The sequence below is a fragment of the Panthera pardus genome, unplaced genomic scaffold (genome assembly GCF_024362965.1).
Source record: "Panthera pardus isolate Hobbes unplaced genomic scaffold, ASM2436296v1 HiC_scaffold_24, whole genome shotgun sequence".
NCBI lineage: Eukaryota > Metazoa > Chordata > Mammalia > Carnivora > Felidae > Panthera > Panthera pardus.
Genome location: NW_026526810.1, coordinates 23560434 through 23586687, shown reverse-complemented (window position 1 = coordinate 23586687; position 26254 = coordinate 23560434). Strand labels below are relative to the sequence as shown.

Sequence of the window (26254 nt, the reverse complement as noted above, 5' to 3'; positions counted from 1 at the left end):
AGCTTTCAACTAAAATATATAACAGGAATATCTGAACACACTGCTTTAAAAAGTATTTTAAACTATCCCACCAAATGATAAGTTTGTTAATAGTCTTCATATCACGGCAAAAAGGAATGAGTTTAGGGAGCTCGACAAAGAGGGGATTTATAGCTGCTTTTGGAACTCCTAGCTCCTAGCCCTAAACAGGGGGATGTTCCAAGCTCCTGCAGGGATTGTGCCACACTCACTTTCTTCCTGGTGGCATCTGTCAATAGCATGTTTAGTAAACACAAGCTGGCATCTCTCCTCCAGGCTTAAAAACCTACCTCTCCAGATTAAAGTTATCAGAGGATAAAGAGCTCCCAGAGACAATGGAGGAAATGATTCAACAAGAAAACAAGGAAGTAAACATTTCTAAGTTGTCAGAAGAGAAAATACATGTCAAGAGGTTGAGGAACAGAAGATGGTAAGACAGAAGAGAAAAAAAGAAGAAAACAGAAATCTGGAGAATAAACAGAAGGCTCCTCACCACCAGCAAGAGCAAAATCATTCAGGTTCCCACATGGAGTCCCGGGGCAAGGGTGGGGAATAGTTGGTCACTATGAGAAAAAAACCAGCAGCTTGCCAACTGCTACCCCTTCCAGTTGGTTAATGAAGTGGCAAACCAAACAACCAGAAGAAACCTGAAAAGTCTTTCTAGGGAAAAAATAAGAATCTAAAGGACTTGGAGGACCCAGGGGGTGAGAGAGGTCTTAGCCAACAATGTTTATCTTTTTCCAGTTGAAAGCTGAGACTTTAGGGGGAAAAAGGAGGAATGTGAATGTCTATCAATAAGCTGGAGTTGACTTTCCAGATCATACTGGAACATTCTTCCCCTACACCCCCACTTGGTCTACTACTTACCACTCTTTAGGTGTCCATTCTAAATCCTACTTCTTCAAATCATGAGCAACTCTTAAATACAGAGAACAAACTGAGGGTTGCTGGAGGGGTGTTGGGTGGGGGGATGGGCTAAATGGGCAATGGGTATTAAGAAGGATACTTGTTGGGATGAGCACTGCGGGGTTATATATAAGTGATGAATCACTAAATTCTATTCGTGAAATCGTTATTACACTATATGTTAACTAACAAGGATTTAAATTGAAACAATAAAAAATAAATTAAAAAAAGAAACAATATCCATTAAAATACATAAATAAATAAGCACACAGTATTATAAAAGCTTATATTATTATCTGTCTGCTCCCGTTAGACTATAAGCTTGGGGAGATGCACAACTGCATACTCCCCACCAAGCACAGTGCTTGGCACCATTTTAATGAGTAAATGTATGAAAAAGATTATGGGCTCTCAGTCTGCTAAATGAATGCTGTTCACGGGGAGTAGGAGGAACACGTTTGTCTGAACACTTACTTGCCAATCTATGAGAACTCAAAACTGAAAATAGAGGAAAAGAGAAAAATTCCAGGATAAAACTGGACAAAAAACCAGGAATGCTATGAGAAGAAAAGCAATGGAAGAGGTAACTATTAAGTCACAAAAGAAAATACCCGAGAATTAAGTTGCCAATATCTTAAGACATCTATAATAGAGATATCCAAAATAAATTAAAGTTTATGAATTTTATAAAATGAATAAGACATGGTCACTACCAGGGAAAATTGGAGTTAATGGATTTGTGAATGCAGTACACCAATGAATGGGCAAATCTCATTCAAATCTTAAAAAGGGAAGACCGATGGCAGTATGTCTCAAAATGATAGTCTCCAGTAGAAATCCACAAACCACACTGGAGAATTTCTGAATGAGGATACAAGAGTAAGGGACATGATACAGCTGTTGGAGTACCCTTCAGTCTGCTCAATGATGAAGAATATGGATTGTTTTCTTGACTCAGGTTCCAAAACTGGTGTGGTAATAAGAATGTTAGAGATAGGGAACTTCAAGCACCTTGTCATTTGCCGAATAGGTATTTATTTTAAAGGGGGAGAAGGGGTAGAAAATTCTTGCTGACAGTTTCATCCTAAAAGGATGAGGAACTACTATACTGGACTGCATCCAAACCAAGCAGACAGACTAGTTGAAAAAGAGAAAGTAACCATGTAATCTTTGAAAGTGTGACAGCCAACAACTAAACTGCTGTCAGAAGAAGGCAGTTAAGAGAGCAAGTCCTAGATGTGGCACCAGTAATCCTGGAGTAAAGACCCAGTTCTGCCACAGTATGTGTACCTGAGCCCGGTCAACACTCTTCAGGCCATAGTTTCCTCATCCAAAAAGGGATAATACCTGTCCATCTCATATAATCAAAAAATTGGCTGTGAAGGCATTATGTAAACCTTGCCACAGTGATTTAAATAACATTAGACCTTTAATAAAATTAGCTGTTAACAACAACTAATATTTATTGATACTGAATTCTAACTACCAGATAGTTTTACAAGGACTGTCAAGTCCTCTCAATGGCCCTAAGGAGGTTGATACTCTTATCCATGTAGCAAGATTAGAAAACTCAGATTTCCAACTGTTAACTTGCCCAAGGTCCCCAAATGAGAAAAGTGGTGGAGGCTGCATCAGAACACAGGTTTTCTGACTCTGGAGAGCCCACATTTTTTCCCTAAAACTTTAAAGGTTTATTTTTTAGTATTTATTTCGAGAGAGAGGGAGGCAGGGAGGGGGAGAGAGAAAATCCCAAACAGGCTCCATGCTGTCAGTGCAGATGGAGAGCCCACATTTTTATCCATTTGTTATACGCCTCTAAAAATGTAGGTTTCACAAAATTAAAATCTGAAAAACCTAAAATTCTAAAGAGAATACAGATGCTAGTATTTTTTACAGAAACCCTCAAAAGTGACATTCTGGGGGCGCCTGGGTGGATCGGTTGGTTGAGCGTCTGACTTTGGCTCAGGTCATGATCTTGTGGTCCGAGAGTTCAAGCCTCTCATCGGGCTCTGTGCTGACAGCTCAGAGCCTGGAGCTTGCTTTGGATTCGGTGTCTCCCTGTCTCTCTGCCCCTCCCTCGCTCACACTTTGTCTCTGTCTCTCTCTCTCTCTCTCAAAAATAAACATAAAAAAATTTTTTTTAAGTATTAACTAGTATGGTTGCACAGCATTCTCCATTGAGTATAGATGTTCAAATCACATACACATGTATAAAGAAAGTGGAAGAGGGCACAGTCAAAAAGATAATAGAATGGTGGTTCTGACCTAAAGGAAAAGTGCCAGGAAAGTCACTGCCCAAAAGGCCTGTTAATAAAGCTAAGGCTAACAAAAAGGGCTCTGTGAGAACCGTCTAGATCAACTCCTCTTCTTCCATTTCTCTCTCTTTTTTTTTTTCAGTGAGGCATTTTCTTTGCACGTACGTATTACATCCCTAAAAAAAGAATCCCAGGATTTTCCCTCCTGTGTGTTTTTGTCTTGCTTCTTCATGGTCCATGATGCCAGCTGAGGCTGTCAGTACAATGAAACCAAACTGGCAGGGCGGGAGCAGATTATTCTGCCATTTTTCTAGATCTTTGACTTGTACATCAAACCTGGAGCTTGTTTAACTCCACACTTGTTTAACCTGCCTGTGAGGTTCACAACAATTTTCCCAGCTCTGTGATCATTGATGATTTCAAATTCGCCAATGTAACCATGCTTCATCATCACAGTCAGAAATCGGATGATGACTTTGGAGCAGGGCCTAATAAGAACCTGGCGTTTGGTTTGCCTCTCTTTTCAGCATTGTTAATGCTCTTGAGAGCATCTGCCAGGACATTCATGCACACCATTATGGCAACACGGAAAGATGGCAGAAAGAGAGATCTTCCATTTCTCTATCAACAAGTATCATCTTCAACTTGAAGAGGGGAAGAACAAGCCTTGTGGAAAGCAAGAACTGAAGCTCAGAATAGAACCCCTGATTATTCCAAATCAGTTCAAGTCTCCAGACCTGCAAAACCTAACAATCCTGAGAATCCCAGGGGAGCCTGATGAACATCTGCTGCAGAACCTTAAGGATGAGCAAGGTTATCAAAACCTGAGAATGAGCAAACATGGTCCTAATTCCAAAGAGGGGATGTCTACTGAGGGTTACAAAAGTTCCCAGTCTCTGACATCAATCCCCAGTAGACTGTACAATTTATCTTTCTTTTACATGCATACACACCTAGCTTAGCCAACGGGTTTTTTTGTTTGTTTTTTAAGTGCGCTTTGACCTTTTAGAAAGGGGAGTAGTGATTATCAGAAATGATTTACTAAAAACAAGTCTTTCAAGAAAGAATACAACTAGACTGAAAAAGAAAGGAACAGAATATTACAGTGCTGCTCAAAATGAAGTCCGCAGCACTGGCCTCACCTAGGAGCTTGTTCAGAAATGCACTCTCAGGCCCCACCACAAACCTGCTGAATCATAATCTGTTTTAACAAGATCCCCAGGTGATTCTTTTTTTTTGTTTTAGTGTCTATTTATTTATTTATTTATTGAGAGAGAGGGGCAGGGGGAGCCATGCGAGCAGGGTAGTGGCAGAGAGAAAGGGAGACCAAGGATCTGAAGCGGGCTCTGCGCTGACAGCGAACTCACAAACCATGACATCATGACCTCAGCTGAAATCAGACACTTAACTGACTGAGCCACTAGGTGCCTGCCCCCCTCCGCCAGGTGATTCTTATATATGGTAAAGTTTGAAAATCACCAATACATGGAAGAGATTTACATTTCAGCAAGGCATTTGACAAGTGTTTCATGATATCTTTGTTCACAGTGAGATTTCCTTCTATTAATTTGTTATATTTATTTGCTTGGCAAAATATTAAGCAGTTGACACACTTATTTTTTTTTAATGTTTATTTATTTTTGAGACAGGGAGAGAGAGAGGGTACAAGCAGGGGAGGGGAAGAGAGAGAAGGAGACAGAAGACCCGAAGCAGGCTCTGTGCTGACAGCAGACAGCCCAACACGGGGCCCGAACCCATGAACCATGAGATCATGACTGAGCCAAAGTTGGACGCTCAACTGACTGAGCCACCCAGGCACCTGACACACTTATTTCTCATAATAACCATACAAGGTAGGTATTATTATCTGTAACTTACAGATATTAATACTAGCAAAGATTAAACAGCACTATCTGCCAAGCACTGTTCCAAGGACTTCATATATATTAACTTATTTAATCCTTATAACAACTCTTCATGGTAGGTAGTATTTTTACCCACGTTTTACATGTGATGAAACTGAGGCAGAGTGAGTTTTAAGCACCTTGCTCACACTCCAGCAGAAATTTGTGGTATAGCTCTTAACCACTACTTTCTATAGCCAAGTATGCTGCCACAGTGGGGCATATGATAGCCCTGTGGGAAACTAAACAACTATACCCAAAGACAGTCCATTAAATTAAAAAAAAAAAAAAAAATCAATAGGACTGGGGGGATGAATTTTAAAGGACACAAAAAAATAAAAAGATATTAAAGAATTCCCTGAAATGAGAGAGACAAGTAGACTAATGTTTATTGAGAGCATACAGTATGCTGGGATGGGCCATAATCTAAAGCACTTTGCATTCATTTTCTATTCAACCATTCCAACAGGCCCGTTTGTAGGTATTAAGGCATTTTATATATAAGGAAATAGAGGCCCAGACAAGTTAAGAACCTTGCCATGTCACACCACTTGTGATGATATGACCAAGATTCCAAAACCAAATCCGACTCTAAAGGCCATGCTCTTTCCCTTGATTTGCTCTGCATCCATACCTGGCCTGGTCCCACTGTTATAAATGACTTAGATAAGATCACTGGGTCATGCTGACAATGTAAGAGGGCCTTTAGCTAAGAGAATAAATATATTTAAAAAAATTTTTTAACGTTTATTCATTTTTGAGAGACAGAGACAGAGTGAGAGGGGGGCGGGGCAGAGACAGAGGGAGACACAGAACCCGAAGCAGGCTCCAGGCTCCGAGCTATCGGCACAAACCCGACGCGGGGCTCAAACTCACGAACCGTGAGATCATGACCTGAGCTGAAGTTGGACACTCAACTGACTGAACCACCCAGGTGCCCCAGAGAACAAATATATTTAAAACAGAACACAGATCTAAAAGATCAAAACGGGATGGAACAATGGGCAAGAATGGTATTCAAAAGCAAGAGACTTTGGAGTCAGATCGGTTTGAATGCCTGATTCTACTTCACTGTTTAGAACGCAAGCAAATTACTTAATTTGTTTGAGCCTTAATTTCTATTCTATAAAACAGAAATTACACTTCACAGAATTGTTACAAGAGGAGAGAAAAGGTAATATTTGTAAAGTTCTTGGCACATAAGGCTTAACAAAAATGTTCACAAAATGCTCAGTGAACATTAAATCTAACAGAATAAAATTTATACAGGAAAAGTGCAAGAAAATCAATTTTAGAAACACCAGAAGAAATTTAACAGGAACACATAAGAAAAGACTTAGGGATCTTAGTTAACTTGAACTTATGAGTCAATAGTTTGCCAACACTGCCAAAAATTATTGTGATTTTGGAACACATTACAGAAGCACAGTGTCCAAAACAAGTAAGCCCCAAACAAGGAGGCCATCAGACTTTATTTGTAAGACTGTCTTCAGTCCTGAGTGCTAAATTTTAAGGTTACCGGCAAATGAGAATCAATTCAGGAAAAGATCAGAAGAGTGAGAAGCTTTGAAACCACAGTAACTAGTCCCCTTCCTGGTTCTATATTTCTTCCTCTTCACACAATAGCAGTTACCTGTCAACTACTTCTGTTCCTCAATAACTAACACATTCCTCCCTTCATCTTTATCTCCCTCTCCCCCTCTCCCTCTCCACACACACACCTCAAATTCAATTTTGCCCATGTTACATGGATCTGAGAGGAGTGACTTGATGACTGCTAGCTCACAACTCTAGGACCTGGCATGTCAGAGCTGTTGTTAACCTGGCCTTCGCCTGTAGATTAGACCTGCTGCTGCTAGTCTCCACCAAATGTAACTAGCCTCTTGCTTTTTTCCTAAGATAAGCCCCACAACTTGTACTCTAGGTAACAGAGTCCTGTGTCTTTATCACATACTCAAGACACTGGAACTCTTCCTAAATGTCCATTACTCCCTGAAAGGGATATAGGTGGCCAGAGCACTTCATTAGGCAATGTCACACCTCACACCTCAGCCATTTCAAACTCATTGAATCAATACTCCCCAGCCTAAGGAGGCTCTCAGATAAACAAACTCAAGGGCAAACCTATTCATGTTCCTAAAATAGTACAAGTAGTACAGTTTACTGTACCTAAGAGGCCATTTGCAAACCTACAAAGAATGAAGCCTGCAAAAGCTGCCTGTAATCTGGCTGTCCTCACTGCAGCGCCCCATTTTCAGTTCCAATTAGAACTGGGCTCAGCTCCCTGGCAGGATTCAGACAGTAAAATCTGGTAACTCCTAGGTCCAGATTATCAGGGCAACTGACATTGCAGTAACACGAGCTTCCCTATGGAATAGCCCTGTCAAAGTTGGCAGGTTTTCCTGGCCGAATCAGAACAGCCTGTGTCTCCTTTCATTCAGTACTCCCTTGGAAGCCAAGCATGTCTCTAGGGAATGCCATCTGCAGGGGACATCAGGTGTCTCGATGCCCTGTTGTTTTCAACCATGTAGACATTGTGGTTCAATTTCTATTTCTAAAGTAGGTACAGGCTCTGCTCTTTCTTTGGATGAGAGAAACCATGGTAAATGCTAGCGTTTTGAGAACTTTGCCTTACTGTTCCTTTACCAGGGAACAGTAGAGTTCTAGTCTAGAATCAGACAATACCTGGAGCTTTCATCCAGTTCAAACTAGTTCTATACTTACAGTTCTAGAGTCAATTTGTAAATCTAGGCCTTCTCTTCCTGAAGTGAGCCTGAGTATTTAAACCCACTTTTAGATGGTTCCCCTACCAACGCAACACCCTATTCTCTAGATCACCAGTTCTCAAATTTGAGTGTGCGTTTGGAGGCTTGTTGAATATAGATTATTGAACCTTAAGCCTAGAGTTTCTGATTCAGTAGGTCTGGGGTGGGAGTTGAATATGTGCATTTTTAAAAAGCTCTGATGGCATGCTCACATAGCTGGTCTGGAGACCACTCTCTGAGAACCACTGCTCCAGATCAATATTTCAAGTCACTCCCAGAACTATACTGGGAGTGGGGGTGGGGGAAGAGGAAGATGCTGTACAAATTGGGTCCATTTGCATCATAACATTCAGTGCTTTGTCCCACACAGAAAATTCCTTATTCTCCTACAGAGTAGAGTAGACCTTAACTGGATCTCACATGTGAAACATTCAAGAGCTTAAAAACAGACGACAATTTACATCCTAACAAATTATTAACGTAGCTACATTCTGTAACTGAGAAATGGCACTTACATAAGCGATTCTAGGCTCAAGATCAGCAGCCAAACCAGAAGTGGAATTAACACCTATTCTCTTTCCTATGCCTCACCAGCTGCATTATTCACTAACCAAAACATTAAAACCTGTAAAGCAATTAGAATAGTGCTTAACCATTATTTTATGGTGGTAAAATATACACATAATATTTATCTTTTTTCCTTTTTTTAATGTGTTTTATTTTTAAGAGAGAGAGAGAAAGAGGGAGAGAGAGGGTGCACACACCAGCGGGGGAGGGCAGAGAGACAGAGAGAGAGAGACCAAGAATCCTTGACTCAGGCAGGGCTCCATCCTGAAAGCATAAGTCGGGACACTTAGCCAACTGAGCCACCCAGATGCCCCTACATATAATATTCATTATATTTACCATTCATAAGTATACAAATCAGTGGCATTAAATACATTCACAATGGTGGGTAACCATCACCACTATCTATACCCAAACTTTTTCATCACCCCCAACAAAACTCAGTACCCATTAAACAATAATCCTCTTTCCCATCTTCCCCCAACCCTACTGCTCTACTTTCTCTCTATAAATTTGCCTATTCTAGTTACCTCATGTAAATGGAATCATATATTTGTCTTTCTGTGTCTGACCTATTTCAATAAGCATAGTGGGTTGTTGGTTTTTTTTTTTTTTTAAGATTTCATTCTTAAGTAATTTCTACACCCAACATGGGGCTTGAACTCACAACCCTGAGATCAAGAGTCACCCGCTCCACTGACTAAGCCAGCCAGGTGCCCCAATAAGCAGTGTTTTTGAGGTTCATCCACATGGTAACATATATCAAAATTTCATGTCTTTTTAAGGCTGAGTAATATTCCATTGTATGTATATAACACATTTTGTTTAACTATCCATCTGTCTACGGACACTCAAGTTGCTTCTACCTTTGGGTTACTGTGACTGATGCTATGACATGGACATACACCTAGAAGTAAAATTGCAGGGTTACATGGTAGTTCTACCTTTAATCTTTTAAGAAACCGTCAAACTGTTTTCCACAGTGGCTTCACCCTTTTACACTCCCACCAACAATACCAATACTTGTTATTTTCTGTCTTATTTATTTATTTACTTATTTAATGTTTATTCATTTTTTGAAAGAGAGAGAGAGACAGATAACAAGTCAGGGGAGGGGCAGAGAGAGAGGGAGATACAGAATCCGAAGCGGGCTCTGTGTTGACAGCAGCGAACTCAGGAACTCAGGAACTGCTGGGCTGTCAGCACAGAGCCCGACGCGGGGCTCCAACTCAAGAACCTCAAGACCATGACCTGACCCGAAGTTGGACACCTAACTGACTGAGCCACCCAGGCGCCCCTATTTTCTTTCTTTTTAAAAAAAAATTATAGCCAGAGGCACTGGATGGCTCAGCTGAGTAAGCGTCGGACTTGGGCTCAGGTCATGATCTCACAGTTCCTGAGTTCGCTGCTGTCAGCCAGTCAGCACAGAGCCAGCTTTGGATTCTCTGTCCCCCTCTCTCTGCCCCTCCCCCATTTGCACTCTCCCCCAAATAAATAAATATTTTTAAAAATTACAGTCATCCTGGGGTGCCTGGGTGGCTCAGTCGGTTAAGTAACTGACCAGCTCAGGTCATGATCTCACAGTTTGTGAGTTCGAGCCCCGCGTCGGGCTCTGTGCTGACAGCTCAAGAGCCTGGAGCCTGCTTCCGATTCTGTGTCTCCCTCTCTCTCTGCCCCTCCTCCGCTCGTGCTCTGTCTCTGTCTCTCAAAAATAAATGTTAAAAAAAATTTTAAAAAAAAATTACAGTCATCCTAATAGGTAAATGCTTAGTCACTATTGTTATCACAAGTTTTGACATGGGCTTTTACCAATATTTGTAGCACTATAAGGACAGCACAATAACAATTAGAGGTCCTGACTAGAGTTTCCAAGCATTATCATTCAAAACACAAATTTCCAGTTGCTTCTAATTTTCTCACAAAATCACCTCCAAAGCTAGCATTTGCTTAGTTTGATATCAGCTATGAAAGAAAATGATGTTTTGGATCGCTAAAGAAAAAAAAAAAAAAAAAAGATGTACAGTTATGTTTTTGAAAACAAAAGTATACTGGAAATCCTGTATATTTTAATCTTGCTAGCTGTATCACTGTTAAGTCCCTAACCTCACTAGAAATATTTTCTCATCACTTCAGGGGTTTTCCTGGCATGGAAGAGCTACACTGAGTGAAACAAACGGCTTTTCCCAAGTAAAGCTTTTCTGATGCTTGTGTATTATGTTTGAGGCTCCAGGTCTTCCTCTCGGTAACTCTTTTTCTTCCTTTATGAATCTAAGAGAGAAACCTGTGAGTATAGAAAGTGAAAGAAGGAGAAAAAAAATTTTTTTTTTGTTTTTAGGAAAAATTTTTCTCAACTTTTACACTTGGCAAGAATTGAGAAATAAACTCTAGCTTAAGTGCAGCCAAAACAAGAGCAAAGTGAAGGTATCATGGAAAAAAACTATTTATTTATTTATATTTTTAGGTTTATTTATTTTGGGAGAGAAGAGCATGAGAGGGGCGGGGGGCGGGGAGAGGGAGAGAATCCTAAATAGGTTCCACGCTCAGCACAGAACCCAACGCGGGGCCCAATATCCCACGACCTTGAGATCATGACCTGAGCCAAAATCAAGAGTCAGCTGCTTAACTGAATGAGCCACCCAGGCGCCAGGGAAAAACAATTTAAAAAGCTACAGTTTCAGGGGTGCCTGGGTGGCTCTGTTGGTTGAGCATCCGACTTCGGCTCAGGTCATGATCTCATAGTTCGTGAGTTCGAGCCCCGCGTCGGGCTCTGTGCTCACAGCTTGGAGCCTGGAGCCTGGAGCCTGCTTTGGGTTCTGTGTCTCCCTCTCTCTCTGCCCCATCTGCACTCATGCTTTGTCTCTCTCTGTCTTAAAAATAAATAAAACATTTAAAAAATTAAAGAAAAAAAAAGCTACAGTTTCATCCTAGGATGTATATTACATATGCTTCCCCATTATGCTGATTATAATACATGAAAGATTAAACTTTATATATAAAAGACTAAAGACTGGCTTTATAAAGGCAAAGGGGAGACCTATTAACATTCTGAGAGGTACAGCCAGAGACCTATATGAACCCCCAAGTTCATTAACCCCACTAAAGCATATAATTTCTTTCATAAATAAATGTACAATAACCAGCTGGTAACAATGCAGCCACTTCTCTGTAGGAAAACTTGGGAATAGCAGAAACCAGGAATCTTCAACCCCCAAGTGCCGAGAGAGCTATTTCTGGTGTATATGTATATAGGTGTGTCATACATAGAAATATGTCGGTAAAACAGACGAAGTTTATTAGAACGAGCACCGCATTTAATCAGAGTTTGTGTCCCAGTGCTGCCTCCTTGGTAAATTACTGAAAGCTTCTGAGCATCATCCCAATTATCACATAGACAATCATCCTGAGCAAAAGAATACCAGTTTCGTGGGTTGTGTGAGGAATAAATAATTTCAACATGCTTTCACTCATTCCTCAGCAAATGTATTTTGAGTTCTCACAATGTGCACTAAGGATATAGAGACAGAGATCCTGCCCTCACTGGGTATAAGAGGGCCTCTTCCTTGGTGGGTACCCCACAATTCTAGAACTGCTTAGAACTAGAGGGCAACTCCTCAAAGACAGAGAGCCCCTCATCCATGCTGATCAAGAACTTGGTACACAGTAGACAATTATGATTGCTGAATGAACAGATTTTCTGTTTATAATCTGTAAAACCTTCCTCTTGGCAGACATTAACATGAAAAGGAAGATACATAATAATCACCTCACTCACTGGAGGAACAGAAGCTCAGAAACACTTAGAGGGGAAAGCAAAAATGACACCTCCCATTATCATTACATGGCAGGGCTCAGTAATGTTCTCCTTGTCACATAAAATCCCTCCCATCCCTGAAAACCCCTGCAAATGGCTCATTTTATCGATACTCTGTGATGGTTATGCTATAAAATAAAACACAAGAGTTTTTCACTTTTCAGTACATAAAGTTAATCCCAGAAATCAGTATCTGGGGACACATATTTGAATAAATACTAAATGTGTTAACCAAAGACCTATCTTCAACTAAAAAGCAGGAATTTGTATCTCTGTTCCTAAGAACTACAAAATTCCTTCAGATATAAACTAGGGTTCCTCGGGGAGCCTGGGTGGCTCAGTCAGTTGAGCGGATGACTGTTGATTTTGGTCATGACCCCAGGGTCGTGGGATGTAGCCCTGCATCAAGCTAGGTGCTGAGCATGGAGCCTGCTTAAGACTCTCTCTCCTCCCTCCCTCTCTCTCTCTCCCTCCCCCCTCCACCCCTCTCCTCTGCTTGCTTTCTCTAAAAAAAAAAAACAAAACTAAATTACAGAGTTTCTCAACCTTGGGACTATTGCCAGTCTGGGTCTGATAATTCTTGGTTGTGGTGGGCTGTCCTATACATTTATAGATGTTTCACAGCATTCCTAGCCTCTACCCACCAAATGCCAGTAGCAATTAGAGAATTGTGACAATCAAATGTATCTCTAGACATAGACATTTATTTGGGGCCGAGAGGGCTGTTTTGAAATCATCCTGGTTGAGAACCACTGAGATAAACCATGGAATGAGTATGTTTTCACAAATGCTGTTTAAGAAAGATAAGGAAGATGGAGCACCTGGGTGGCTCCATCAGTTGAGCATCCAACTTTGGCTCTGGTCATGATCTCACGGATTGTGAGTTCGTTCAAGCCCCACGTTAGGCTCGCTGCTGTCAGCTTGTCAGCAGAGCCCACGTGAGATCCTCTGTTCCCTTCTCCCTTTGCCCCTCCCTCGCTTACAGTCTCTCTCGAAAAATAAATAAAATATTTTTTTAAAAAAGAAAGATATAGAAGATAATATAAACTGTTACTCTTCGCACTCCACAAATGAGTCATTTTTAGATCAGATGACCTTTAAAGTTTTATCTGGGAAAAAATAAAAATAAAAAAGACAATGCTGACCAATGCACCTAAAGGTAATCTATAACCAAGAAAGATTAAATAAATCAGTGAACTAATGAATGGTGCAGAAAGTGATAACAGCATAAAATCAGCGGCAGGTATCCCCACTACCATCTTCTAGATACATTACTCATGCATGGTAACTGTCAGAAGTCAGGCAATCTTGAAATCCTCTATCTCATTCCTACAAAGTTAAATTCTTAATTATTCTTCCTTTACTTACCTGAAAAAAAATTGTTTGGTGTTGCAGAAAGAATAAGAATACTATTAGCACAACTATTTACTGAGCGTTTTGTAACTGTAAGGGATGTTACTTATTTAAATTAATTAACGTTTCCTAAAAGTTCCTTAAAAAAGGAAACCAAAACAAACTCAAAAATATAAAATAAAACTGGAGCCACAAAGGAAGCTGGGGATTCCTGAAGTTTACCTAAGACTTATTGCTATTGCCATCATCTCCCAAAAGGCCCAGGTTTCACTTGCAAATAGTTCTGTTTAGAAAAAGGCTAGATTTTAATTAATTTTAAATACTGGGATCTCAGCATTTTTAAAAAAAATTTTTTTAACGTTTATTTATTTTTGAGACAGAGAGAGACAGAGCATGAACGGGGGAGGGTCAGAGAGAGGGAGACACAGAATCGGAAACAGGCTCCAGGCTCTGAGCTGTCAGCACAGAGCCCGACGCAGGGCTCAAACTCACGGACCGTGAGATCATGACCTGAGCCGAAGTCGGCTGCTTAACCGACTGAGCCACCCAGGCGCCCCAGGATCTCAGCATTTTTAAAAATTTTTTTAACGTTTATTATTTGAGAGAGAGAGGGAGAGAGAGGGGGGGAGAGAGAGAGAGAGAGAGAGCGAGAGAGCGAGCATGCGCAAGCAGGGGAGGGGCAGAGAGAGGGAGACACAGAATCCTGTGTCTCAGCCCTGAACCGCCAGCAGAGCCCGATGCTGGGCTAGAACCCATGAGATCATGACCTGAGCTGAAGTCAGTTACTTAACCGACTGAGCCACTCAGGAGCCCCTCAGCATTTAATAACATAATCCCACACTTATATAGTGCATGCAGCACTTTTTACAAGATGTTATTGATTTTAATGATAAAAGAAATATATGATCATTGTAGAGAACCTAAGACTATTTTTAAAAATATTATTTTAATAATGATGTATATCATTTAATTAATGATGTATATAAAAGCAAATACAAACGTAAAACTTAGCCAGTTCAAGGAATGAACAAGTAATTTACGGATTAATGTCCCTAGACACTTCAGTACTAAAGTCATAGACAGCTCTCTTTAGAATCCACCCATCAATTCTGAGAATTCTGGTTTCATAAGAATTCCATAAAGCTAGTCATTTCTGTGCCACCTGTGCTGAATAAAAGACAAGAACTATGCATGTGTGTTTTGGGTGGGTTTGGTATTTCAGAGGAAACCAATACATAAAACAGAAACGGTCTTTCCTAGAGAAAAATGGAATGCTTTTCTTAGAATCAGAAACTAAAGAAAAAGTCACCTCTAACCTGTTTTGTTCTCATCATTTCATAATCTAGATCTAAGAGATAACCAATCCTTAATAAACAAACCACTCTTCCCATGGGCTCTACGGCATCTCAGTCTCCCACCCCTGCTGCCTATCTCATGCCATTTCAGTTAGTTACTCAAGAGGTCTTTTCAAAGTCAGACATGAAAGTGCTCCTTCCAGCAGGTATAGGCCCTCCAGCACTGAAGAATACAGGCTAAAATACCTGTTCCAGGAACATCTGCTCCTACTCCGGAGGAAGAGGAATAAAAAACAGGGACTATTCCAGTGGCCAGAAAGAGCAACCAAGGAGCTCTTGTACAGAGGCATGCACAGGTGGCAAATATGATAATGACTGATTTGGAAAAAGGAAATATCCCCAGTTTTGTGAGACATCGAGGCGGGTGGTAGAACAAGCATGAAATGGCTGTAACTGGCACTGTAGGTTTTAGCATATGAACAGAGTTAGGACGATGGCATCTAATTTTTTTTTTAATGTGAATTTTTGAGAGAGAGAGAGAGAGAGAACATTTAACTTTTACCTCTGTGAAACAGTTCAGCTCCTTTCCAAAGGAAGTGTCTTACTTTTCAATTCATTAATTGAATTGAACCTGACTAAAAGTCAGGTTCCTAGAGAAAACCTCCAGGTTCCTTAACATCCACAAAAGTGAAGTCCAAGGCCATTGATATGCTCAGAAATTTTAACAGAGTAAAATTCTCACATCCAGATGAGATTTCACCTGATTGTTAATTACAACATCATTAGTTACTGGCAATAACGAAAATAATGAGAATTCTTCATCTTTCCGCTCTCTGGAAGGCCTCTACTTAATGTTATGAATCATCTGGTCCTTGACGTATGGATACTTCTGGGGGGACAGATGACATTTAGCACAGGACATGTGAGGCTGTGGGAAAAGGGAAGTTCTTGGCCACAAGAACCAGGACAAAAACCCTTGCCCTTGGGAAAAATGCCAAAAATCTCTGAAGTCCACTGCAAGGCAGTTAAATTTTTAGCTTCAGATGATCCCTGTTATAAGAACACAAACCACAGCATAGAATTAGAATAGGTTTTTGAAAACTATGTGATAGAGTTACAAGATAACTATTTTCTGGCATTCATATGAATCCATGCTAAGTGATAATCCCCAGGGTAAATATAAATATTTTTCTCCCTTGGGATTAGTTTAAGCTAACTTGGCTCTAAAATCTTTCACTATTCAAAAACAGAGAATATTATGATAAAGGCTAACTTTACTGAGTGCTTACAATGTAAGCACTAACTTACTAACTTCACAATAATGCTCTGAACAACATTAACTCTAAAATAGAAATTTTCTTTAGAGGCTTTGAAAATAAATATTAGATTATTTGTTACAGCAACTTTAAAGAAATTCATGAATTATTTTTAATGTGCAAGAAGCATTATACAAGTTATTAAAACCAACTTTGGTCTAAGATGAAAATATGCGTGGTGCCTGGCTGGCTCAGTCAGTGGCACACATGACTCCTGATCTTGGGGTTATGAGTTTGAGCCCTATGTTGGGGGTAGAGATTATTTAAAAATCAAATCTTTTTTTTTTTAAGTTTATTTATTTTTGACAGAGAGAGAGAGCGCGCGCACGTGCGCGAGCGAACGTGAGCTAGGGAGGGGCAGAGAGAGAGGGAGACACAGAATCCAAAGCAGGCTCCAGGCTCCAAGCTGTCAACACAGAGCCTGATGTGGGGCTCGAACTCACGAACTGTGAGATCATGACCTGGGCCAAATTCAGACATTTAACCAGCTGAGCCACCCAGGCGCCCCACTTAAAAATCAAATCTTAAAAAAAGTAAAACAAGAATTTAAGATACAAAACAGATGAACATAAGGGAAGGGAAGCAAAAATAATATAAAAACAGGGGCGCCTGGGTGGCTCAGTCGGTTAAGCATCCGACTTCAGCTCAGGTCACGATCTCACGGTCCGTGAGTTCGAGCCCCGCGTCAGGCTCTGGGCTGACTGCTCAGAGCCTGGAGCCTGTTTCAGATTCTGTGTCTCCCTCTCTCTCTGACCCTCCCCCATTCATGCTCTGTCTCTCTCTGTCTCAAAAATAAATAAAACGTTAAAAAAAAATTTTATAAAAAAAAAAAATAATAATAATATAAAAACAGAGAGAAAGGGGAGCCTGGGTGACTCAGTCAGATAAGTATCTGACTTTGGCTCAGGTCATCGTCTAACGGTTCATGGGTTCAAGCCCTGCGTCGGGCTCTGTGCTGACAGCTCAGAGTCTGGAGCCTGCTTCAGATTCTGTGTCTCTCTCTTTCTCTCTGCCCCTCCCTGACTCACACTCTGCCTCTCTCTGTCTCTCAATAAATAAACATTAAAAAAATTAAAACAAAACAAAACAAAGGGAGGCATACCTTAAGAGACTCTTAAATACAGAGAACAAACTAAGGGTTGCTGGAGGGGTGTTGAGTGGGGGATGGGCTAAATGGGCAAGGGGTATTAAGGAGGACACCTGTTGGGATGAACACTGGGTGTTCTATATAAGTGATGAATCACTAAATTCAATTCCTGAAATCATTATCACAAAAATAAATTAATTAAACAACATAAAATAAAAATACGCATAAATGCATAAGTACTTTAGAAAACTACTCTGTTCTTTTCAGAGTTTATTTATTTTTGAGAGAGAGAGAAAGCGCACATGGGAGGGGGGAAGGGAGAGAGAGAGGGAGAGAGAGAGGGAGAGAGAGAGAGAGAGAGAGAGAGACAGAGGATCCAAAGCAGACTGCGAGCTGACAGCCCACAGCCCGATGCGAGGCTCAATGCAAGGCTTGATTCAAGGCTCAAGAACTGTGAGATCATGACCTTAGCAGAAGTCCGACGCTTAACTGACTGAGCCACCCAGGCGCCTTGAAAACTATTCTTCTATCCTATTAATCACTACTGGGAAATCCATGTAAAATCAAGACCCTTAAAAGCTGTAATTTCTGAATTTGAGTATCCTTAGAATCCTAGGTGAGTCTTTATTTTATGGTTTGATTACAAAGAGAGAGTTCTCACAACTTATGCGCAAACAGATGTAACTCAGGGAGTCCCACTTAAACTTTCTGTAGGTTTTAGACATAGAACAGATGAGTAAGAGACCCCCTTTTTTATCCCCCCCTTCAAGAAACCCTTAATTATCTTTCAAGTTAACTATAATTCAAAAATTATCAACTTCAGGTCAAGTTACAAATGTTAGTATATGCTCTGGCAAAGTGAAATTAAGACAATTAGTAACATAATAAAAATGAAGACTAATGCTGATATGTAGAAATTATCCTTCACACTGCCAAACTTATAATTTTGCCAGCCCATGAAGAAAGGCTTTTATATGTACATATTAACATACAAAACACCTAGCTTTTTAAAGTTTGGAGATGGGGCGCCTGGGTGGCTCAGTCGGTTAAGCGGCCGACTTCGGCTCAGGTCACGATCTCACTGTCCGTGGGTTCAAGCCCCGTGTCGGGCTCTGTGCTGACTGCTCAGAGCCTGGAGCCTGTTTCAGATTCTGTGTCTCCCTCTCTCTCTGCCCCTCCCCCGTTCATGCTCTGTCTCTCTCTGTCTCAAAAATAAATAAATGTTAAAAAAAATAAAAAAATAAAGTTTGGAGAGATACTATTCTTCATATTTGGTTCCATGAATAGTTATTTCTCCTATACAAAAGCTAAAGAAGATATCAAAAAATTAAATTTTTATTGTGACCACACCTCAAAATGGAGAGTTTGTCAACCCTATCTTAGGGAACACATTTTTTCTCAAGAGTATTTTCATCACAATTTCTTGCATAGACTGTGTATGTCTCTGTTGGCAATAGGTCTGAGTAAAGGTCTTCCAAAATTTTTCTTCTGTGCAATTTTTAAACCATATTTTAAGACACATCATCAAAACCAAATACACATATATCAATACCCAAACCAACAAAATTAACTATTATACATGCATGCAGACATCTTAGTAAGGTAACTAGCTGCTTCATGAGAAGTTATGTAGTATAATACAGGGAACATTTGCAGTGGAGGCAGAATAACCCAGAACTGGGTGGAAATCATGGCTCCATTGCTTGCTAGCTATGTGACCTTGGGCAATTTCCTTCTCTCAGTCTGAGTTTTCTTGTTTGCAAAATGAGGTAATAATTCCAATCGTATGAGGATTAATCGTATGTGAAATGCCCAGCGCGGAGCCTGACTCAAAGCAGAAACTCAGGAAACAGTTACTGTTATTACCCTGTTGCTATTCATGTAAATTTATTAAAGGCAAAGCTCACTTTTTCTTGTAACTCAATTGTAAGCTCTGTTAATTACTGGGAACTGAAAAAATAAAGGCAAGAAACATCAGAGTTACAAATGAGAATTTGATATATCAGTTCAGCACATGCCTAGATAGGAAATGGGACTACAAAGCAATAATGATGACCTTCAGAAGTATATGTAAAAATGAACAATGTCCTTATTTTTACAAGCCCCTCAGAAAGGAGATGATGCTGTGTTCTATTCATGTACCGAACTACTCTTTGTTCCACAAGTATTTCCAGAATGTCCATACACTAAGTGCCAATCATTATGCTAGGCGATGTGCATATGGCGATGGGCAAAAGTAGACACAGTTCCAACCCTCATGGAGCTTCCAGTCATGCAATCCCACAAATAGTGTAAACTTGTGAAAAGTGATATAAAGGACAGTACATGGTACTCTAAGAGCCAGTAACACAGATCTAACTTAATTGGGGAGATCAAGGAAGGCCTTCCTGAGGAAGCAAAAGCTGAGGATGAAGAGAGAGTTAACAGTGGCAGGTGTTCCCAGACAGGGGAAAGCAGTCTGTACAAAGACCCTGTACCAGGAGAAAACAGCAAGACTGCAGGACCAAAAGGCCTGTGTGCCTGGAGGAAAGATGAGGTGTGAGAATTAGCTAGGGCTCTAGACCACACTCAGGGCCCATGCATTGTAGATCATACTCAGGAGTTGTTATATCCCAAGAGTAATGAAAAGCCACTGAAGGGTTTTATAAATGCTTCTTTTAGGGGCAGGGAGGCAGACTGGAGACACAATGAGATTTTCAATTTGCTTTTGCCTTCTGGAATAAGAGTAAGGAATGCAGATGATCAGGTAGGAAACAAAAGTTCTGTAAGGATACATTTAACAACAGCTTGGGGACTAGGGTGATGGTGATAGTGGAAGAAGTTGATGAATTCGAAAGATATTCAGGAAAATCTGATGATGTGTAGTGTACAGGGCCTGAGGGAAAGCAAAATGTTCAAGAAACTTCCGGGTTTCTGATTCACATGACTATATACAAGAATATACCATTCAGGAGAGATCTGCTCCAGAAACATCTTTAAAGCAGTTAGTTACCTACCCCCCAAAAGGACCTAAATGCATAAATGTATTTCATTTTCGCCTGAATCTGTGTTAACCTAGCGTGATCCTTTACTTATAAGATTCCAAAAGATTGGTATTTCCAAAAAGCAAATTGACCCTCAAAAGGATAAGATCTTTCCAACACTGAAGATATCTGAAAGATTCTGCCACAAGCTTTAAAATAAGTTCTAAAATTGGTTTGAGGGGCACCTGGGTGGCTGGGTTGGTTAAGCATCCGACTTCAGCTCAGGTCATGATCTCAAGGCGTTCCTGAGTTTGAGCCCCTGGTCAGGCTCTGTGCTGACAGCTCAGAACCTGGAGCCTGCTCTGGATGATTCTGTGTCTCCCTCTCTCTGGCCCTCCCCCCGCCTCACGCTCGCTCGCTCGCTCGCGCTCTGTCTCTCTCTCTCTCAAAAATAAATAAAACATTAAAAATTTTTTGATAAGAAATAAATAAAATTGGTTTCAGCAATGGGGCAGCATTATGAAATGAATGTGTCATATCCCATGATCACTACTTAGATAAGACCAACATGAATTTGCGGCTGCTTAACATAGTCTAAATAAATCATAACAGCGAAGAGTGCTCTTATGTGATATTAAACTATGAAATTTTACAATTTCATTACAATCACAATAATTGGAACTATGCTACTACTTTTATGTTTGCTTCAACATTTTGAAATGCTTGTAGAAAACCTGACATTTTGTAGGAAAAGGTATGATTTTAAAAACCCACATACCTTCTTGATCTTAATATAAAAATATTTTACTGTTACCATCCAGTCCTTACTAATGCCCATCACGTTTATTCACTGTAAAAGATTTTCACTAAATACAAAGATTTTACTAAACACTATAAAAGTATATGCAAATACTCTATACAGAGTAAAGCACTGACTTTATCAATACTTGCTTTCCTTGGTTTTAATTTTTTAACTTGCAACCTAATCCCATTTTCATAGTGGAATGCTAATGTCTTTAAGTCATAGAAACATAGAAACTCTAAATCTGACTAATCCAAGGAAAAGAAGTGAATGGGTTTTGCCTCTTTAAAATCAACACCACAACCTTAGTACTGAAGTAATTCCCTAATTCTGGAAGGACAGGCTCCTTGGCCACCTGCTTGCACTAGGCCTTGACTAGCATTTTATTAACACTCAACTGCAGATACCAGGATGTTACCACTGCTCCTACAGAGCAGAATTTTTTTTTTTCTCCCATGCTGATTTTATCTCAAGGCGTGAAAAGGCAAGATAGTGGTTTGAGGCCAAATGTGAAAAATGTCATCTCCGCAAATAAGGAGAAAAGTCAAGAGCTTTTTAAAAATCAGGTCTTAAGCCCATTAACTAATACTAGTTTGTAAAATCGGACTGTCTCCACCCTAGAGACTGTGCTACCAAATGTGGTCCTTGGGAATAAGGGCTGAAGGGCCTGAAACGGGTTACCAGTATGGTTCATCTTTTTCTTATTTCAGGTTTTCGTTTTTTTAAACATGAAATCAGACTATGGCTATATTTGAGCATAGCTAAAGCCGGGTATGGGCAGTGCCAAGGAAGAGATAGCGAAAGTCTTTAGGGTTCCCAATCTCAGCTAGCAGATTTTCCAATCTTCCTCTGAAGGAGTGGTCCGTGTCTCCCCAAAAGGAATGTGGGGGAGGGAAAGATACAAGGGCCCTGGACTTTTCCCTTACCCAAACCCCCAGAATGACACCGCAAACCACTTCCTCCTGGGAACTGAAGGTCATAAGCTTTAAGGGACAATGGAGCTCAACATAGGCTCCAGAAAGATGGAGACAGCGAGATGAGATGGGAGGGTGGGTAGGGAAGTGGGGGTGAGGGGATGCGCCCAGTTTGAGAGCGCTGAATAGGGCGGTCCAGGCCAGGGGCTTCGGGTGCATGAGGCCTGGATCTTCCAGAATCTGCCCAAGTAGGCCTGCCACAGCCCTGTGAGAAGCCCGAGGGGCTCATCTGAAAATCTAGGGCATCTACGTACCCACTGCCTATCACCACTCTCCTCGGGTGGGGAGATGTTGCCCACAGGAATCCTCCCCCCAAACGGGACTTTGCCTGTCCTTAAAAAACCACAAACCCTTAAGGAAAGAAGCTGAACATTTATAGGGGTGGAGGGCCCGAAGGCAAGTAGGTGTTCAGCAAACGTCGGGGGTCGAGGGTGGTGGGAGGGAAAGGGAGGCCCCCCAGTCCAAGGAACTTGAATTACCACCAGGATGGGGGGAGGGGGCGATCTGAGGCCCGTAAGCCTAAGGGACCGAAGAGGCCGGGAGCTGCGTCCCGCGGCGTCCCCCGGGTCGGGGGCTGACGGCCTGGGGCGCGGTCGCCGGGGGAAGGGGCACCCGCGGGCCGGGGGCCGTGGAGCGCGCGGCCTCCGCGGGCAGAGGCCGGCCTAGGCCTCGGGGGTCCGGACACACCCACCGCCGCGGCCGCGGCCCCGCTTACCTGCTCCTCCTCCGGGGTCAGCTCCGGCGCCATGTCGGGCTGGGGCGCGGTCGCGGGCTCCATCCCGCCGCCGCCGCCGCCGCCCGGCCGACCGAACGCGCCCGGGAGCGCCGAGAGCCCGGTGCTGCCGGCCGACGCTTCCGCGTCTCCGTGCCTCAACAGCCGGAGGCCGGCTCGCGCATGGTGGGGCCGGCGGGGCCGGGCGCCCGCGGCGGCCGCGAACGCCGCTCCTGTCTCCTGAAGGAAAAGCTCTCACAACTGTCGCTCTCTCCGGGCGGAAATCCTTTTTTTTCTTCTCTCCTTTCCCCGCACTCCCCCTCTTCTCCCGGAAAAAAAAAAAAAAAAAAAAAAGTGCCGGCGAAGAGCTAATAGCCAACCGGGATTTAAAAAGGAAATACGAACTCAAGAACTTTCTAAGCCCAGAGTGGAGGGTCTCGGCGGAAATTTCCCGAAGGCCGCCGGCCTCCTCGGCGTCTGGCTCCCCCGGCCGCGCTCCGGCTCCTCCGGAGCGTGAGGCGGAGTCCTCGGGGATGCGGGCCCCGGCGACCTGCGCGGCGGCCTCTCAGTCCCGTTCCTCAAAAGCCGCGGCGGCGGGAGGGAGGGAAGAGGGGAGGGAGCGAGGAAAAGGCGCCCCCCTCCGGGCTCAGGGCCAGCGCTGCGGCCGCGCCGCGTCCGCCCGAGCCCCCCGCGGCTCCATTGAGAAACTGAGCGTCTCATTCACAAACAGGCGGCGGGAGGGCCGGCCGAGCGCGGACGCTGTCCGGGAGGGGGAGACAGAGAGGAGCCCAGGCGGGGGAAACAGGGGGCGGGGGAGGGGAGACCGGAGGGACCGGCGCTGGGAGGGGCTTCGGCGACTCCGGGCTGCGAGGATGGGGTACGAGGAAGAAAGGGGCGTGAGTTTTACGGTTCAGTTCCGTGGAGGAGGAAGAGAATACATTCGTTTGAAAACGAGCTGCTGTCGGGCACCTCGCCGGGGTTACTTGCTGCTGCCCCGTCGTGTGAGGGACCCACCAATCCTCATCTGTTTCCATGTCACTTGCTGACTGGAAGACCCTGTAAAGGTTGCCTGCGACGTCCAGGAGGTCTGGTGAAGGAACAGACCCTGCTCTCACTTTCTCTTTGTTGCGCGTATTCTGTAATCCATAACCAGGATGGCTAATTTTAGTCCCTCACAAAAGCAGCATCCGATTTCAAACCTGATGCCGGAATTACACAGCCTTTGCAAACCTTGGGTTTTCACTTGGGCAATCACAGCAAAGAGCGTGAAGGGTGTTACAGGACAGTCTTGAGATCCGTAGGAGAGGCACAGGGAAGGCAGGGCTGGTCTAGTATGTTGTTGCATCATTTCAGTCCAAAAAGAAATATTCCAAAAGGGATCCAGCTAACAAGCCACAGCTAGTCCTAATGGCTGAAGCCCTGGAGAGCTAGGAGAGACATCCAAGGGAGAGGTCTTCAGACAACAGAGGAAGGTGTTCTGGCTTCTGATGCTCCTTCGAGGATTTCAGAAGCAACCACTGACTTCATCTCATTTCTGCATCATTAAAATAAGAACTTCAAGTTGCCCTTGGTTAGAAAAATGTTGTGCACTGACTCGTCACGATTTCAGATCCATGTTTTGGAACAAAGTTATTTGTGGTTTTAATTTGTTTTGATGAAATTGTTTTGAAGTTTGGTATTAGGACGTTCTTATCGAACTCTTGCACCCGGAGTAAAGAGGACCATTACGTCACTGACACCATAGAAACACCAGTGGTGTCCATCATGTGATGGACTTTTAAACTTTAAAAACCAGGAGGTTTGAACAGTAACTCTAGATTGTTCAGTTTGGACAAGGCTACTCTTTGCTGATCTAAATAGGTTTCCAAAGATCTTGAGACATTTGCTCCTACTGTGGCCTACTCTTCGTCAGCAGTGGTGGTAAGCTGTGCAGCAGTCTGAGGAAGAGAAGGTACATCTGTTCCTGCCTCGGCCAGGCTACTCCTTGTAGGCAGTGGCACAAGATATGTAAATGTTCTGAAGACATAACCTTCAGTGCAGCCCCCTTATGGCTGCCAACCATAGCCTGATAGCCACATGCCCCAAGCAGGGAGGGACCTACGCTGGCAGCTGACACCTCGCTTTTAGTTGGACTCTACCAAGAACCAACTGGTAGAAATGTACACATCATCTAAATTTGGACTTTCATTCATCTCTTTCATCGTCCCTTTGTCTGCAATGATAGTGTAATTAATCTATCATTGGTTTAGATTATGCTATTTCTTTATTGACTTAAGAGATATTATCCTGTGTGCTACTGGCTTGTGAAATATTATTATAAATTATAATTCCTGCAGTGAACCTGTGTTAAATTATTGGCAAAGATAATGTCAGTTTCTGAGCATAATTTGCCATGAATAAAACAAGAAACCCCTGGAACTTGGATCTGTTTCTTCTATCTCGGGTTATTTGCACCAATAAAGCTGACTCTTAGTTGAGTTCATCACCCCATACAAGAGTTACGGTTTCAGTATTGCAACCGGATACCTCTCTGGAAGGCAATCTATTTATTAAACAAGTATATTTTCATGCCAAGCACTGGATTTGCCAACCCCAGTACATACTGGGGTTACAACAATGAACAACACAATGGTCTCTTCCACATGTAAGGATATGGAATGATCCCTGAGTTATATTGTGAAGTAGAAACAACAAGACTCGGGGTGCCTGGGTGGCATCCGACTTTGGCTCAGGTCATGATCTCACAGTTTGTGGGTTTGAGCCCCGCATCAGGGTTTGAGCCCCGCATCAGGCTCTGCGCTGACAGCTTGCTCAGAGCCTGCAGCCTGCTTCAGATTCTGTGTCTCCTTCTTGCCCTCTGCCCCTCCCCCGCTCGTGCTCTATTTCTCTCTTTCTCAAAAATAAATATTAAAAAAAATTAAAAAAAAAACAAGACTCAAATAGTGTACATAATGATATCATTTGTACAAAAAAAAAAAAGAACATATAAACTTATTTATAGGTAGAAAGGGTTTGGGAGGATACAAAAGAAAGATCACTGGTTAGGGTGCCTGGGTGGTTCAGTTGGTTGAGCGTCCGACTTTGGTCATGATCTCATGGTCTGTGAGTTTGAGTCCTATGTCAGGCTCTGTGCTGACAGCTCAGAGCCTGGAGCCTGCTTTGGATTCTGTTTCCCTCTCTGCCCCTCCCCGGCTTGCACTGTGTGTGTGTGTGTGTGTGTGTGTGTGTGTGTGTGTGTGTCTCAAAAAAAATAAACATAAAAAGAAAAAAAGAAAGAAAAAGGAAGGAAGGAAGGAAGGAAGGAAGGAAGGAAGGAAGGAAGGAAGGAAAAGATCACTGATTTGATTGTCTTTCAAGAGGAGAAGCCAGAGTCAGGAGAACAGAAGGGAAAGAGGGACTTTTCCCTATATGGTCTTTTGCACATTTTAAGTTTTTGGTTTTCTTTTTTTGCTAACTTTTTATTGAAGTATAACATACATACAGAAAGGTGAAGCATACAGCATGGTGAATTTTCATAAACTGAGCA

General features: G+C 42.3%; 1 protein-coding gene and 1 pseudogene across 5 annotated transcripts in view; both read right to left on the bottom strand.

Moving 5' to 3' along the window:
- PTPN9 (protein tyrosine phosphatase non-receptor type 9) overlaps positions 1-23490 on the bottom strand; it is an 81632-nt gene extending 58142 nt beyond the window's left edge. For 3 of the 5 annotated variants that reach the window (XM_019441397.2, XM_019441400.2, XM_019441399.2), the window contains exon 1: positions 22732-22845. Coding sequence is in view for 2 of the 5 variants with exons in the window: in XM_019441401.2 (XP_019296946.1) it covers positions 22732-22794 (63 nt within the window). In the remaining 3 variants the exon portion in view is untranslated. Of the gene's footprint in view, positions 1-22731 lie in introns of all 5 variants that reach the window. The other 2 variants (XM_019441401.2, XM_019441402.2) reach the window with 2 other exon arrangements.
- LOC109262665 (40S ribosomal protein S15a-like) lies at positions 1531-4438 on the bottom strand (annotated as a pseudogene).
- Positions 23491-26254: the final 2764 nt, after the last annotated feature.